At 40.6% G+C, this 16,561-nt stretch overlaps 1 protein-coding gene across 3 annotated transcripts in view; it reads left to right on the top strand.

Moving 5' to 3' along the window:
* The first annotated feature begins 1,719 nt into the window (after nucleotides 1-1,719).
* The window catches only part of katnbl1 (katanin p80 subunit B-like 1), a 35,162-nt gene continuing 20,320 nt past the window's right edge, over nucleotides 1,720-16,561 (top strand). For 2 of the 3 annotated variants that reach the window (XM_068039421.1, XM_068039419.1), the window contains exons 1-2: nucleotides 1,720-1,887; nucleotides 12,686-12,819. In XM_068039421.1, the coding sequence (XP_067895522.1) occupies nucleotides 12,700-12,819 (120 nt within the window). In that variant the 5' untranslated portion in view covers nucleotides 1,720-1,887; nucleotides 12,686-12,699. Of the gene's footprint in view, nucleotides 1,888-3,710; nucleotides 3,871-12,685; nucleotides 12,820-16,561 lie in introns of all 3 variants that reach the window. The other variant, XM_068039420.1, reaches the window with a different exon arrangement.

Genomic DNA, 16,561 nt, shown 5'->3' with positions numbered 1-16,561 from the left:
TTGAGCTAAAGCTGGTGCCACTGAGGCGCATCTGTGAGGTTGACAGCTTAGTGGATAGCACATTTATAGATGTGGTCACTCTGCAGCTTAAGTGTATGCAGGGAGTTGGGAAATGGGTGACCATCGGGCAGCCAAGAAGAAACAGGCAGGTAGTGCAGGAAAGAGAAAGTGGGGAGGGAAAGAGAGACATACACAAAATGTGAGAGAGGAGAAACACAAACTGGGGGATAGAGAGAGCAACGCAACTGGGAGAGAGTGAAAGTGAGATACACAAACTGGGAAGAAAAGAACACAAACTGAAAAGAGAGAGCAACACAAACTCAGGGTGAGAGGGAGAAACACAAACAGAGAGAGTGCTTTAAACTGTGGAGGGAGGAAGAGAGAAATCCAAACTGAGAGAGAGAGCAACAGAAACTGGAGTGAGGGAGAGTTCATGTCAGCCAGTGATGGGCACTGTTTTATGATGTGTTTTGTTCCAGGAGTCAGGCAGTTTTGATGCTTCCCGAGGAATAAACCTCACTTCCCTGAAGCTAGGGTTCTGTGGCAGTGTGTGAAAATCAGTGAATTGAATTCGTTCTGGTTTTATTTATTATGTTTCTAACTTGCTGTGCATCATAAAAGGTCATAAAATTGTACAAAGGCTTCAGTTAGCAGGTACTTTTTTCAATGGTGATTTTTTCAATTCGTGGTATTAACTTGTTTCTCATTGCAGTACTGTAGAAACATCACAGAAGTACTTTTTATTAAATCTTTCAATCTTTCTATTTTGTGTGTTCTTTGATTTATAAATTATGTTATTCATCTTAGTGTAAATAAAGTGAAATATTTTATTCGGCTTGGTGATTCTAAGACATTCAATTAAAGCACATGCAATATTTGTGAACAGTGACAGTCACATGATTGAATGCCTCATGATCTAATGTCACATGATCAAATCTCCAGGAATAGACCAAACCAGAGTTGGCAAACCTTTTCTTAGGTCCAAAGTGGATGACTTCATTCTTTTCCGCATTGAACTGCCACAGTGCAACTCTCTCTTTATCTATCAATATCCCTTTCAAATGTTCTGCTCCCTATCTCCACCTAACTTAGTGTTGCACATTTAGTATTGAATTGCCTCACAAAAGGATGTACCATCCCTTCCAAACATATAAAAATAAAGACTTTCAAGTGAATATTAGTACCTTATCACATCTCAGAAATATACCAAGGTGCGTCATATATACTAAATGACTTTCAAATGCCTGCTGTTATTTAGGTAAACAACGGCCACATTGCACACAGCAAGATCCCACAAACAGTAATGCATTAAATGGGAAGTGTTTGCCGGTGTCGCTTGAGCGAGGGGTGTTGGCCAGGTGACCAAACTTCTTGCTCCAATCTTCCAGTTGTGCCATGGAAACTTTAACACCAACTTGCACCAATTATTTTTAAAAAGCAATATAAAAATCCGATGGCAGGTGCTGGAGGTTTTACAGGTGAGCCATTGGCCAAGACATGAAATAATATCTGCAAATAAAGGTCTATGATTTTATACTTTTGTGTGTGTTGATGGCTGTGTCTCTGTGCAACGTGATGATTTGTGCACTGCCTTGCTCTGCGCGGTGTTATGATTTGAACAGCAGGCTGCGCCTATCGGGAGGTGGGTGCGGTGCCGCCGCTAGCCTGTCGCGGGCTCGGTCCTCCAGCTAGGAGGACCACCCATCCCGGCATGCTGTGGGTTCCTTTGAATGGCGTAGCTTCAAGTGTGTGAAGGGCTGGTGTGTGCAGCCCGTTAGCAGCTGATAGTGGCAACAACAGGCGGCCGGGAGAGGACAGGAGAGGACAGCAAAGTAAAGGCAGTTTCTACCCGATCGTACTCTTAGTGAAATGCTGTAAAATGTTATGGTAAGTGGCCTTCTTCCTATTGGCAGCGGAAGGCCCGAGGCCTCCCACTTGACACATTAAAACTGGTGTTCTTTTTGCCGGATAGGGATTGAGATTAGCGCCAGCTTTTTTAAATCGAATTTATTTGCAATGGATTCATAAATTCCTTGCAGCGGTATATATTCTTGGGATCACTGTAAAACAGCATGTCGTTGACAGCTAAGATCAAAATATATCAATTAATGTACTTCATATGATTGATATAGAAAAAAAGTTGGGAACAGAAATCTCGATTATTCCTAAAAACCCGCCGGATTAATGGAAAATCTACATTCGTTTGGGTCCGTCTTGTTTGCCTGGGAGTGGTACTATAAATTATGTTAAAATAGGTAAAGTTGTGAAAGCGATTTTGTGGAATTCGCCGCTGGCAGATATTTTGTTATTTGACAACAATTGGTTATATCTACTGGGAATATAGAACGCGTGTTTAATGTATGTACTAGCTTGCAAAGCCGCTTGTAGATTTTAACACTTTAAAACTTATTTATAAAACACGCTGTTCACAGTTTTTGAAACTGTAATCACATTTATATTGTACGTGTGAATTTGTTGCCTGCATTGCTTTGGAGTCTTTTTGGTAGACCTGAGTTTTGCCTTTATTCTCTGCCAATAAACAAAACAGTATGCTGAAAGCTAGATAGTGGTGGCTAAATAAATGTGCTGTGTAGCTAAAGTCTTCCACACGTCTTTGGTTTGTGAAGCATTTTCATTACTGTTCAATTATTAGATACATTGTTGGAGAAAAGTGAAGTTGAATATGATTTTTATTTAATTTCCCCAACTTCCCCAGTAAACAAGTAATTTTGTATAACTGGTAGCAAACCACTACATGGTTCAGGTGGGTGGTACCATTGGAATTAGGACTATGCTGAGCAATGCCACCACAGATTAATTGGTCATTAATCTCATTGAAGTTTGTGGAATATTGTTGCAGAATATCTTTGTATTCGCTTGTTGAAGTCTCATCGAGTTATTTTGTCTTAAATGCTCTCTATAACTGGGGCATTTGTAACTACAGAAAGGTAACCACATTGATGTGATTGGACTATAAATGAAACCTGTTATATCCTCAGTAGAACCTGGATCAAAACAGATACTTTTATCACAATTATTTTGGTACGTGGTTGTAATTTGTCAGTTGCAGGTGACTAATAAAAATAACATTGCAACTCTGAACTTTCATCTTTACATTGGGTATGATGTCTACTCGCTAGTCGAGGTTTTCCCATAATGCCCCATGTGCTTGAGTCTGCTGTGGACCTGGCTCCTGAGTGAAACTGAAGTAATAAACAATAATGTGAAAACAAAACTTTAGCTCTTTTAAAATGTGGGCTGAATTCATTGAAAGCTGTACTGTTATAACATGTTCCAAATAGTTAAAGAAATATAACTCAGACTGCTTGCTGTGTTTAATTTCTAGAGAGCATCTGATTGAAGACAGACCAGACAAAGCTGTCATAAGTAGTGTTGAGTTGTTGCATTTTCCTGTGATGTTTTCTCAACTTCTGTCTTGTATGAATCACTACTAACTTGATGGATAATTAAAACACAAACTAGGTGGTGTATTATGTATGCAGTTCTTCTGTGACCATCACAGAACTCTATTCAGTGAGATGGTCAGTGATTTTTGGCTGCATGAGATAGTAACAACCTCCTCTGTTAGAGAAGGAAGTAGGGTTCAGAGATCTCTACCTAAGTACCACGTGGTAGATAAAAATGATGCTATTTTTCACTCTAAAACTTTTCTAATGTGTTACATGCCACTTTTGTTTTCTTTTCCTCAGCTGTGAGTGAAGTGCTTGGCTTTTGTACTTTTACAAGATACTGTCGTTCCAAATACAAAAGCAAAATACTGGGGATGCTGGAAATCTGAAATAGGAATTGAAAATGCTGGAAATACTCTGGTCTGGCAGCATCTGTGGAGCGAAACAGTTCATGTTTCAGGTCTGTGATCTTTCATTGGAACTAGGAAAAGTTAGAAATTTAATCACTTTTGAGCAAGTGAAAGGAAGGAGGGTGGGAAGAAGAACAAAAGGGAAGGTCAGTACTAGGGTGGAGAGCAGGAGAAATTATATGCCAAAATGGTTCATAGTGTAAGGCCAAAGGAAGTAGTAATTCAACAAGTAAAGAAACAAAAGATGTGGCTAGAGGATGTGTGAATGACAGGATCCTGAATAGCTGCCATCTGAAAGGAAAGAAACGGAAATAGAGAAACGAGAGGGAAAGAACTAACACAACCAGCAAAGAAGGAGGAAACAAATTGGGGCCAGCGGTTACAATCTCAAATTCTTGAACTCAAATGTTGAATCCGGAAGGCTGTAAAGTGTCCGGTTGAAAGATGAAGTGCTGTTCCTCGAGCTTATATTGAGCTTCATTGGAACGCTGAAGCAGGCCAAGGATTGAAAGGTCTGAGTGGGAGCAAGTTGGAGAATTAAATGGCAAGCGATTGGAAACTTGGGGTTGCACTTGTGGACAGAATGGAGGTGTTCTGTAAAGCAGTCACCTAGTCTGAGTTTGGTTTCCCCAATGTAGAGGAGACCACATTGTGAGCATGCGATTAGAATATACTAAATTGAAAGAAGTACAAGTAAGTTGCTGACTAGTAGGAGTGTTTGGGGCCTTTGGTGGTGAGAAGGGAGCAGGTAAAAGAGCAGATGTTTCATCTCCTGTGCTTGCGTGGAAAGGTGGTGTAGGAAAATGAGCGAGTGTTGGGGGTGACTGAGGAGTGGGCCAGGTATTGTGGAGGGAACAGTCCCTTCAGATTGCTGAAAGGGGAGGGGAAGATGTGTTTGGTGACATCACACTGGAGGTGGTGAAAATGCTTTGAATACAGGGATGGAAGTTGAGGACAAGGGGTCCCTATCATTCTTGGAGGGAAGGGAAGGAGTAAGTGCAGAAGTACATGAAATGGAACAGACACGATCGAGGGCCCTCAACGACTGGGGGGGGGCGTGGAATCCTCAGCTGAGGAAAAAGGAAAACATAGCAGAAGCGCTAGTATGGAAAGTTACATTGTCTAGTTTCTCTTACTTTTGCTTTCAGATGCAACTATTCAGAATCCTGCCATTTACACTTCTTCTAAACATATCTTTTGTTCTTTAGTTGTCCAATTACCACTCCTTTTAACAAAAGGTTGCATGGTGCAAAGCCATTTAATCTCTCCTGCCCTTCCACCCTATTACAGACCTTCCCTTTTGATCATCTTCCTGTCCTCCCCCTTTCACTTGCTCTAAACCTATTGCATTTCTAACCTTTCCCAGTTCTATTGAAAGGTCACGGACCTGAAAAGTTAACTCTTTCTCTCTCCCCAAATGCTGTCAAACCTGCTGAGTATTTCCAGCATTTTATGTTTCTACTACTGTAGTTCCTAAGTTCTGCATATGAGGAATTGCAGGTTAATGATTTTTTGAAAAAACTTGTCAGAATCTGTTAACAACAATGATGTCCCCTTTGTGTTCATGTAGTAGTGGCATTGTAATTCTGGAGTTGGGTTCCAATCTGACTCTTAACCTTCTAAAGCCAGCAGAATGAAATGTCCCTTCTCTGTTCTCCTGGGTAGTTTAAAAAAATGCTAATAGTGTCTTTTTGATGTGAGAAAGCTGTGTTTCCTACTTCATCTCTTTTAAAAAAAAATATATAATTGTTGCTGTTGGAGCTATATGCATGATTTCCAGCGAACATGTGCAGCGCTCCACAAGAGTACAATTCACAGCTATGTGCAGCCTGCAGTAACACATGAATATGTAGCTAGCAAAACCCAATCAACAACTTCTAATTTCAGATTGGTGCTGTATAATCGTAGCCAGTTACTCAGTTGATACGGAAACCCTTTTAACTTGGATTGCCTAAATGTATTGTATATATGCAACAAACCGATACAAACAACTAGTAAATGAGCTTTGATGAAACATGCATTAAAATATTTAATTAGCTAATTCTGTTTATTTTACAACATTTCCAATAAACAGATTTATAATGAAATATGAACTAGCCTTGTATCGATGTGCTACTGTGTATTACTAATGTATTTACATATCAAATATAGAAGCGGATGGCCATGTCACACTATCTACAACAAGTAAGATTGTCAATTATTGAGAAATCCAAAAACTGGCAGCACTCTAGCCCCTTGGTCAGAAATTTGTGGGTTCAGATCCCATTTCAAAGATTTGAGGACAGAGTCTAGGCTCCTGCTTCTTGTGCTGAGGGAACGCTGCACTGTTAAAGGTGCTGTGTTTCGGATGAAATAATCCATCTGCCCCCTCAGATGGGCGTAATAGTTCCCATGGCACTAAAAGGAAGGAAGAATTTGCAATTATATAGTGCCTTCCATGGCCTTGGGACATCCCAAAGCAATTTTCAGCCAATGAACTACTTTTGAAGTGTAGTCACTGTTGTAATGTAGGAAACATGGCAGCCAATTCGTGCAAAGTGAGGTTCTACAAACAACAATGTGATAAGGACCAGGTAATCAAGTTCCGGTGTCGATGGTTAAACAGTAAATATCGACTAGGACAGTGGTGATTTCCCAGCTCCTCTTCAAAATCTTTTATGTCCACCTGAGAGGTCAGGCAGGGCTGTCAATATAACTTATCAGAAAGACAGCACCTCTGGCAGCGCAGCACTCCTTAGTGGCACTGGTGTGTCATCCTAGATTTTGTGCTCAAGTCTTGAGTAGGGCTTGAATTCACAACCTTCTGACTCGGCGAAAGTACTATCAACTTAGTCAAGCTGAAGCTATCTGCAGAAGAGCAGTGGAGTTCTTCCAGGTGTCCTTCCAATATTTATCCCTCAAGCAACATCACTAAAACATAATATAAAAGCAAAATACTGCGGATGCTGGAAATCTGAAATAAAAACAAGAAATGCTGGAACCACTTAGCAGGTCTGGCAGCATCTGTGGAGAGAGAAGCAGAGTTAACGTTTCGGGTCAGTGACCCTTCTTCGGAACTGACAAATATTAGAAATGCCACAGGTTCTAAGCAAGTGAGGCGGGGGTGGGGCAAGAGATAACAAAGGAGAAGGTGTAAATTGGACAAGGCCACATAGCTGACCAAAAGGTCATGGACCAAAGGCAAACACTATGTTAATGGTGTGTTGAAAGACAAAGCATTATTACATATATGGTGTTAATGGACTGAAGATTGAACAGCAGCAAGTACAAACATGAAAAAAACAGTGGGTAAGCAAACTGAACAAACTAAGATGAAATGAAATAAACTTTAAAAAAAAAATTTTTTGTATAAAAGAAAAAATAACTAAAAAATAAAAGTAAAATGGGGGCCAAATTTTGCTGTAGCAGCGCACCTTAACTGTTAGATTTGCCCCTGTCAAGTAAAATTCAAAACAAAATCTAAAGCATGCATGTTGCTGAAAGTGGGAGATGATAATGTCACAGCAATTGAAACAGGGTGTCTGGAACTTGCATGGACAGGGCAAGCAACTCTCCATCTCTTATGCTAATCAAATTGAATCGAAAAAATTAATAGCACAAGGATTGAGAAGGAAGCGTAAATTATTGAATTCAATATCAAATCAGATACAGAAATACCAACAACTTATATTTATATGCCACCTTTAATGTAATAAAACACCTTAAGGAGCTTCAACAAAATTTGATACTAAATCACATAAGGAGCTATTAGGGCAGGTAGCCAAAAACTTGGTCCAAGAGTTAGGTTTTAAGGAGCATCTTTAAGGAGGAAAGATTCATAAAGAGGCAGAGAGGTATAGCGAGGGAATTCCAATACTTAGCACCTAGGAAGCTGAAGGCACTGCCACTAATGGCAGAGCAATCTAAATTGGGGATGCTCAAGAGACTGGAATTAGTTGAAGGATTGTGGGGCTGGAGAAGGTTATGGAGATGGGGAGGGGTGATGCCATGGAGGCATTTGAAAACAAGGGTGAGAATTTTAGGATCAAGGCATTGATTGACTGGGAGCCGGTGTAGGTCAGCAAGCACAAGATTGGTGGGTGAACGGGACTTGGTGCGAGTAAGAGTTTTGGATGACCACATGTTTATGGAGGGTAGAATGAGAGAGGCTGGCCAGAAGTACATTGGAATGGGCCAGTCTACAGTTAACAAAGGCATGGATGGTGGTTTCAGCAGTAGATGAACTAAGGCAGGGGAGGAGTCAGGCAATGTGTGGAGGTGGTTTTCGTCATGGCATGGCTATGCGGTTGGAATCTTAGCTCGTGGTCAAAAATGACAAGGTTGTGAACTGTCCGATTCAGCCTCTCACATTTGCCAGGGAGAGGATTGAGTCGATAGCTGGGAATGGTGTTAGTAGCAGGGACCAAAGACAATGGCTTCTGTCTTTCCAACATTTAATTGGAGGAAACTTCTCATCCGGTATTGGATGTCGGACAAACCATCTGAGAACTTAGTAATAATAAAGGAGTTGAAAGAGGTGTCATCAGTGCATGTGGAAATTGACATTGTGTTTTCCGATGGCATCACCGGGTAGCATGTAGATGAGAAGTAGGAGGGGGCCTAGGATAGATCCTTGCAAGACACCAGAGGTAACTGTACGGGAGTGGGAAGAGCAACCATTGCAAGTGATATTCTGGCTATGATTAGAAAGAGAAATGGAGAAGGAAAGAAAAGTAGATTGAGAGAGAAAAAGCAAAGGAAAATAAAGCATTTCAAATTTTACACTTTTTAACATTCTCCAAAAATTAAAAACTGAAGGAATGAGACTCAACAGGTGTAATGGTTAATTTTCAGTGTCGAAGGTTGTTTGCCAGTAATTAACACACGTCACACTGTTAAAACTGCACTTAAATTGGAATGGACAAGACTTGACTTTCTGTAGTGAGTTTAGTTGGTATCTACCACCCAAATACAGCAACTTCAGGCCATTCAGTGCATTTCAATGGTGAGTCAAAAAGATGCCGTTTGCATGAAGCATAACTGCTGAGTCTTGCAATTCAGATAGCAACTTTTGGATATTTGAGTTAAGTGCATTTGCCCCTCACTTGAAGCTGCTGCACTATTTGTACATAACTAATGACAAGCGGCATTAGCCTCACTGTTATTTTGACAGGAAAATATGGGTCATTATTTCATTGCTATCCATGGTTTTTTTCTGTTCCCTTTCATTCTCTGCTTTATTTCTGTTTATCAGAGTCCACGTAGCGCGCACTTAACTGAGCTCTAGTATACGCGATCTCAGGGATTTCACTGATACCCTGCAGTTGCCTTAGGGCTAGCAGGCACTTTTTCCCTGTGCTTGCACAACAGCTGTTCTTTGAGGCAGTGAGTAAAATTAGTAAACCACAATGTTTACACTGATATAGCAACCTCGAAATTATCCACAATTTTTTTTCTTCAACATTTTCTTTTTCCTCTTCACTATCTTCCCCATGTGTCAGTTAATCGCATGTGAACAGGCTATTAAAACTGGAAGAATCAGTAGCTCCCAAAATGGCATTGTGCTTTTTATATTTCTCATCCACAGTGTTAAAACATACTTTGTGTCCTAGATCCAGCTGTCTTTCAGCTGCTTCATCAATGACCTTTCCTCATCATAAGGTCAGAACTGGGCATGTTTGCTAATTGCACAGTGCCATTTGCAATTTCTCAGAATGAAGCAGTTCATGCCCACATGCAGCAAGACTTTACAACATTCGGGTTTAGGCTGATAACATTTCACCACACAAGTTCCAAACAATGATCATCTCCGAGAAGAGAGAACCACCTTCCTTTTGACACCCATTTGGCATTACCATCAACGTTCTGGGGGTCAGCATTGACCAGAAACCTAACTGGACCAACCACATGAATACTGGGGCTACCAGAGCAAGTCAGAGGCTAGGTATTCTATGGCAAGTGATTCACACCCTGACTCCCCAAAGCTTTTTCACCACCTACAAGGCATGAGTCAGGAGTGTGATGGAATACTTTCCACTTTCCTGGATGAGTGCAGCTCCAATAATATTCAAGGCTCTCAGCATCATTTAACACAAAGCAACCAGGTTGATGACCATTCTGTCCATCACCTTAAATATTTGCTCCTTCCACCACCAGTGCAACATGACATATACAAGATGCACTGCAGCAACTTGCCTAGGCTTCTTCAATAGCAGCTCCCAAACCTGTGATCTCTACTACCTGGAAGGATAGAGTAGCAGGCGAATGGAAACACCATCATCTCCAAGTCTCACACCATTGGAAATATATTGCCACTTGTTTATTTTCACTGGACCAAAATCTTGGAACACTCTACCTTCCTAACAGCACTGTGGCAGTACCTTCACTACATGGACTACTGCAGGTCAAGAAGACAGCGCACCAGCACTACCTCAAGGGCAATTGGGGTGGGAAATACATCCTTGCCTTGCCATCGACTCCCACATCCCATGACTTGAATGGGGAAAAAAATTGCTTCAGAAATCAAAACTATTTAAAATATTGAATTAGATTTTAATGTGTAAGCATCATAGTTTTAGTGAATGCTTTAGTGAATGTTTCAAATTTTAAAATATGTATTTTGGGTTTTTCCACTGCTTCGGGGATTTACTATTTATTGCCACCCCATCCCCACCCCGAAAATCTCAAATCAATGGTTTTAATCATTCTCTGTAGTTAAGATGTATGTTGTTTCAATCATTGAAATACCAGTTTAAAGTAATTAAGGTGTCACTTGCGCAAGGAAACATTAAAATACAAGGGTTAACTTTAAATTGTTGGGACGAATATGTAGTGTAGTATTTAATTCTTGCTTTCCATCTTGGCATCAATGATCCCTCTAAGCTACGTAGCAACTCCGCAACCAGAACGTTCCCGCGCTGGTCACTCACTAGTCTGTCCCTTTTGAGTTACTGCGCGACCGTGCAAAAACATTGAGGTCGTACACCTCACAAATCACCTGCGTGCTCAAAAAAACAAAATGAGGGTACGTTGCTTGGCATGTCTAAAATTAGTTGTTTTATGTATAACTAGATTGAGAGCTATTCAGACAAGTTTAACCTTTCCTGATATGGGGCTTTTCAGTATATTGGTGAATATAGCAAACTGTTAATCATTGTCCTGTGGTGCTTCTGAGTAAATATCAAAACAAGGAAGTGCAAAATCATAACCAGGAAATAATGTGTAAAATTATGTGATCTACATGTAATCATCAAAGGGATGTGGAAAATTAGCAGTGGTTTCTAAAGTAACACCAGCATTTTCCTGGAAAAATGTAGAGGTTAATTTATGGAAGTTCCAAGTGATGCTTTTTAATGAGGTCTCATGTCCAACAATGTTTAATTGAGGACAGCTGCTTATTCATTTATCTCTGTTTTAAGATTCAGTATGTATTTAATTAAAATGGTTAATTTTTAATGTAAATGTAAATCATCTTGCTGTTGCTTATGAATAGTACAGGATCTAGAAGGATGGAGCAGAAAGAAAGTGGGGGAAGTGAGCATGCTATGAGGCCTGAGTGGAAGCTGGGTTGGGCTGGAAATAGAAAGTGCTGGAGATACTCAGGTCTGGCAGCATCTGTGTAGAGAGAAACAGAGTTAAAGTTTCAGGTCTGTGACCTTTCAGCAAAACTGGCAATGGTTAGAAATGTAACATTAACTCTTAACCTCTCTCCACAGATGCTACCAGAACTGCTGAGTATTTCCGGCACTTTCTGTTCTCATTTCAGAGTTCCAGCATCCGCAGTGTTTTGCTCTTGGTTAAGATGGAGTTGGTTTCTGTTACATTGTAACTGTGAGTAGTAGAGTACAGAGAGAGACGGGCCTACATGAATCTGGCAGCAGCAAGGTATGTGGCCTCGAAATAGCAAGGTTCAGGGTATGTGCTGAGTAGAAATTTGAGACTGAGTCTGGAAGGATTTTGTAATGAAATAAATTGTGTAAAATTTGCTTTAAGTATCGCCTGGCTCCCAGTTTATCCCTGTGAATGTGTAAGCATCCACTTCTTAAGTACCTCAAAGCTTGACTTTTCAAATGTTCTCCTTGGTGTATATCGCTGTCTCCATCGTTCACAAGCTAAACTTATCTTCATGTCCTGCCTACTTGCCTGTGCAAAGTCCTGCGCCCCTACCTTTCTCTGCTCACCTGGCTGAACAAAGCCCAATGAATTGACCTTAAGATCCTCATCCTTGTATTCAGAACCCTCTTATCGTCTTACCCCATCACACCTCAGGCATTTCTTTGAGCAGTGCATTCCGATATGTGCCCTCTGCCTCTGACATTGGATTACTCTTTGTTTTCCATTTACTTCCCCTACTGTTGGTTTTTCCTCCAGCCACTGTGGTCTGCCCCTAGAAAGCCCTTCCAGAATCCTTTTTGCTGTACCTTCACAAATCTCCTATAAACTCATTTTTGACTGACTTCCTCTTCTCTCCTGCTTGGCATCCAACATTATTATTTACCTCCTGCAGTGTTCAGGCAGTTTTCTTTTGTAAGAAACATTAAGAAAATGTAAGTTAAGTTGTTATGGTCTAGTATTAAATGAGACCCTTTAACATTTATAATGCATTGTAAGAAAAATTGAGTTTTCAGGTTAAAGGTTGCTGACCAAGAAGTGATGGTAACAGGTCTAGTCACTATTTAAGTCCAGTGGTCAGGAAGATTCCAACTCAGCAGTGTTGTGACTGTTTGAAGGAGCAGAGTGTCTCAATCTGGAACTACACTGAAGGAGAAGGCCTGAGGAGAATTAATTTGGGCAGAGCAAGCAGGCTGAGTTAGCTTGTCTTGTCTGGAGATTAATGAAAAGAAAAAATGAGTAAAGAATAACTATTCTCATCTGTTTCTAATCTAGGATTGCAAGTGATTATGGCATCTAGACATCTAAATGTCAGGCAAGATGTATTGTTTGGTATGGAGGATGAGCTTATTGAAAAAAGGCAGCTTGGTAAAAGGATGCATCCTGATTCCAAAGAGACTATGAAAAAGGTGAGCAGAAAATATTTATAAAACTGCATTCTGAAATGTGTGCAATATTATGTACAGTGTATTGTGAAAATGTCTCATCTCATTGTGTACTATTTTTATTGACACAAGTCACTGTAGCTTATATTGAAGACACATGCCTTTGCAAGAGTGCATCCTGTAACATTTCCTTTCTCTACCTTGTTCAGTATCCCACACCAGTCTTCTAGATAGTTATACTTTTGTTTTCAACATAGTGATGTTTCCTGCTGTTCCGTCATTATTTAATTTTCAGACTTTTGTCCTTTTTTTTTTGCTTTAGGCCCTGTTATAGGTTATTGACGGGGCAGGCAAAATGCTCCAAGTGTTCTGCTTCAGGTCTTGTACCAGACACTTTACAAATGTTTAAATGTGGTGATTCACCCCTCCTATCAAAAGAGTCTCCTAGTCTACCTAGTCTCTAGGTAGTGCAAGTGAAAACCCCATCTTGTAAGCCCTCAATACAGACTTGCAATGTATTGTGGCATCTCCTTCCATAAGTCCTTGGTCTTTAATACTGTGCCGTTTCCTTCAAAAGCTTGAAACTTGCATTTTCTGAACAGCAGCAAAGCCTCCATGCCTTCTGCACTTGCAAGGTCTCACCAGTTCTTCGGGGACCATGCTCATTAAGAGAGCTGGTTCTGAAATGGTGCTTGAATAGGAAGAGAACTTGGAGAGAAAGGACCAAGCTCATATTGGAGACTGAGAAAGAGTCTCAATCTTGAGATTTAGTGAATTAGATTTTTGGTCTTCATAGTAGAAGAGGAGGACAGAAGCACCAGAGACATGAGGAAAACCCATTAAATGTAATAAGTTCCTCCTCTTGATTTAACACAACGTAATTTCTACCCCTGGGTATTAAAATAAGTAGGTGAGGAAATTGAAGATGCTTTAGTCCTGATCTTCCAAAACTCTTGATTCAGAAATTGGCAAATTTCCAATCCAAAGGGACAGTGCCACTCCATTATTTAAGAGTGGAAGAGAGAAACCAGGAAACTATAGACCTATTTAGTCCAATGACAGTTGTGGGGAAGTTACTGGAATCTGGTATTGGGAAATAGTGACTGAGTGCTCAGACAAATATGAATTGATCAGAGAGCCAACTTGTATTTGTAACAGGTAAGTCATGTCTGTCTAACTTAGTTGAATGTGTTGAGGTTACTAATGTAGATAAGGGAGTGTCTGTGAATGTTACCTAATGGATTTCCAGAAAGCATTCAATTAGGTTCTGCACAAGCAACTATTAGCAAAAATGAAAGGTGAAATTGGAGGGAACCTTTTGACATGGATAGGGAATTGATTAGAAGTTAATCAGGGAAGGATGATGGATATGTTTTCCAGTGGTAGGCTGTGACTAGTGCTGTCTGTAGTGATCTGTACTGGGGCCTCAGCCTTTCACTGTATCAATGATAGATGAGGGAATAGAGGGCTAGGTTTGCTGGCAACACTAATTTGGGTGGTACAGAAAGTTATAAAGGAACATTGATCTATCAAGTATATGGGCAAAACTGGCAGAGTTCATTGTGGGTAAGTGTGAGGTCATCCACTTTGGTTTAGGAAATAACCCATTTTATGTGTGGGTACTAACAAATCCCTAAAATACAAATTTGATACAAAAGCAAAATGCTGCAGATGCTGGAACTCTGAAATAAAAACAAAAATGCTGATATCAGGAGGCCAGACAGTATGTGGAGAGGGAAACGGTTAATGTTTCAGGTTGACCTTTCATCAGAACTGGGGAAAGTTAAGAGATGTAATGGGTTTTAAGCAAATGAAGGGGGGAGGGTTGGAAAAAGAACTAAAGGGAAGGTTTGTGGTAGGGTAGAAGATAAGAGAGATTAAATAATATAAGGGCTTGCAGTGCAAGGCCAAAAGGAGTGGTAATGGGTCAAGTAAAGAAATAATATGTGTCTAAAGGAATGGCAAAGGATGAGCAGCTGTTGACTGAAAGAAAGAGAAAAACAAGACAGTAAAACAAAAAGCTGCAAAGAGAAAGGAAAGAAAATGGGTTCAGAGGTTACGGCCTGAAATTGTTGAACTCAACATTGAGTCTGGAAGGCTGTAAAGTGCCTAATCAAAAGATGAGGTGCTGTTCCTCGCGATTCCGTTGAGCTTCATTGGAATACTGCAGTAGGCTGAAGATACAGAGGTCAGTGTGTGAGCAAGGTGGAGAATTAAAATGACAGGTGACTGGAATTTGTGTACTACTTTCAATTTAGTATGCTATATTTGCTGCTCACAATGCGGTCTGCTCTACATTGGGGAGACCAAACACAGATTGGTTGACTGCTTTGCAAAACACCTCTGTTCAGTCCGGAAGTGTGACCCAAGCTTTGTGTGTGTGTATCTCCAATATATAATTGCAATAGTGTAATCTGCAAGCCTAATATTAGCCCCCCGCTCCCCCCCACCATCCTTATTGTGTTAATCATACTGCACTTTAGTGAGGCAGGTACAAATTGTTAAGCAGCTTTGTTACAGGTAGCAAGTGAATATATAAAGAAACTCTTATCAAATTTCCCTTTGATTTTTAACTAGCTACCGAATCCTTATTGCAAATAAGAAAAAAATAATATCCCTTGAAATTTTCTTGGGCATTCTCTTTCTGATCCACTCTAGACTTGAGATGAACACGTTTCCCATCTCAAGGCCATGCTTTCACTCCTGACCTAGCTGTCTAGCTGACTGCCTGAGTATCCCTTTGTCTTTGTTTCTCTGTTCCCTGCCACAGGGAAGACAGATTTTCTGACTACTTTCCATTGAATGATTCACCAGTAAGTTTGTCAATAAACTTTCTTCCCACACCCTGGAGTGCAAATTTAAAGAAATTATTTCTAAATAAGACTTTGAATTGCATGCTAGCGTGAGACATTATGTATCCGTAGGTGTAACCGAATTAGAGTTTAACTTTAAATTGTAATAAATTATACTTTTCTATAAACCTGAGAAGGCCTGTTCTCATTTCTTTGCTTTATAATTGGAAAACGATGAACAAGGATTCACCGAGGAGGAGCTCAAAACACTCTGTTTAAAGTTTAAGCCCTGTTACAGTAAGACCAGGTGAAGGCTGAAAGGGGCCCATAGACACCTTTCTCACCTGGTTGTAACACCATGCTCATATGCAAAGCAAACACGATAGAAGTAAAAACGGAGGCAGCTCACCACCATCTTCTAGAGGGTAATTTGGAATGGGCAATAAATTCTGGCCTAGCCAGTGACACCCACATGCCATGAGCAAATAAAATAAATTACTGAAAATACTCAGCAGGTCTAGCAGCATCTGTGGAGAGAGAAACAGCATTTCAGGTTGATGACCTTTCATCATGACCATTAGAAAAATATTTTTACAACACTGGCATCTACCCGACAATATGGAAAGTTGCCCAGGTATGTCCTGTACGCAAAGTGGGACAAATCCAGGCTGGCCAATTACCGCCCCATCAGTCTACTCTCGATCATCAGCAAAGTGGTGGAAGGTATCATCGACAGTGGCACTTATTCAGCAATAACCTGTTCACTGACACTCCGTTTGGGTTCCGCCAGAGCCACTCAGCTCCTGACCTCGTTACAGCCTTGGACCAAACCTAGATAAAGGAGCTGAGCTCAAGAGGTGTAAGAGTGACTGCACTTGACATCAAGGCAGCATTTGACTGAGTGTCGCATCAAGGAGCCCTAGCAAAACTGGAGTTAATGGGAATCGGGGAAAACGCTCCACTGGTTGGAGTCA

This window comes from Heterodontus francisci, chromosome 9 (assembly GCF_036365525.1).
Source record: "Heterodontus francisci isolate sHetFra1 chromosome 9, sHetFra1.hap1, whole genome shotgun sequence".
NCBI lineage: Eukaryota > Metazoa > Chordata > Chondrichthyes > Heterodontiformes > Heterodontidae > Heterodontus > Heterodontus francisci.
Note: the sequence above shows the minus strand (reverse complement) of the source record. Positions and strands in the feature narration are given on the sequence as shown.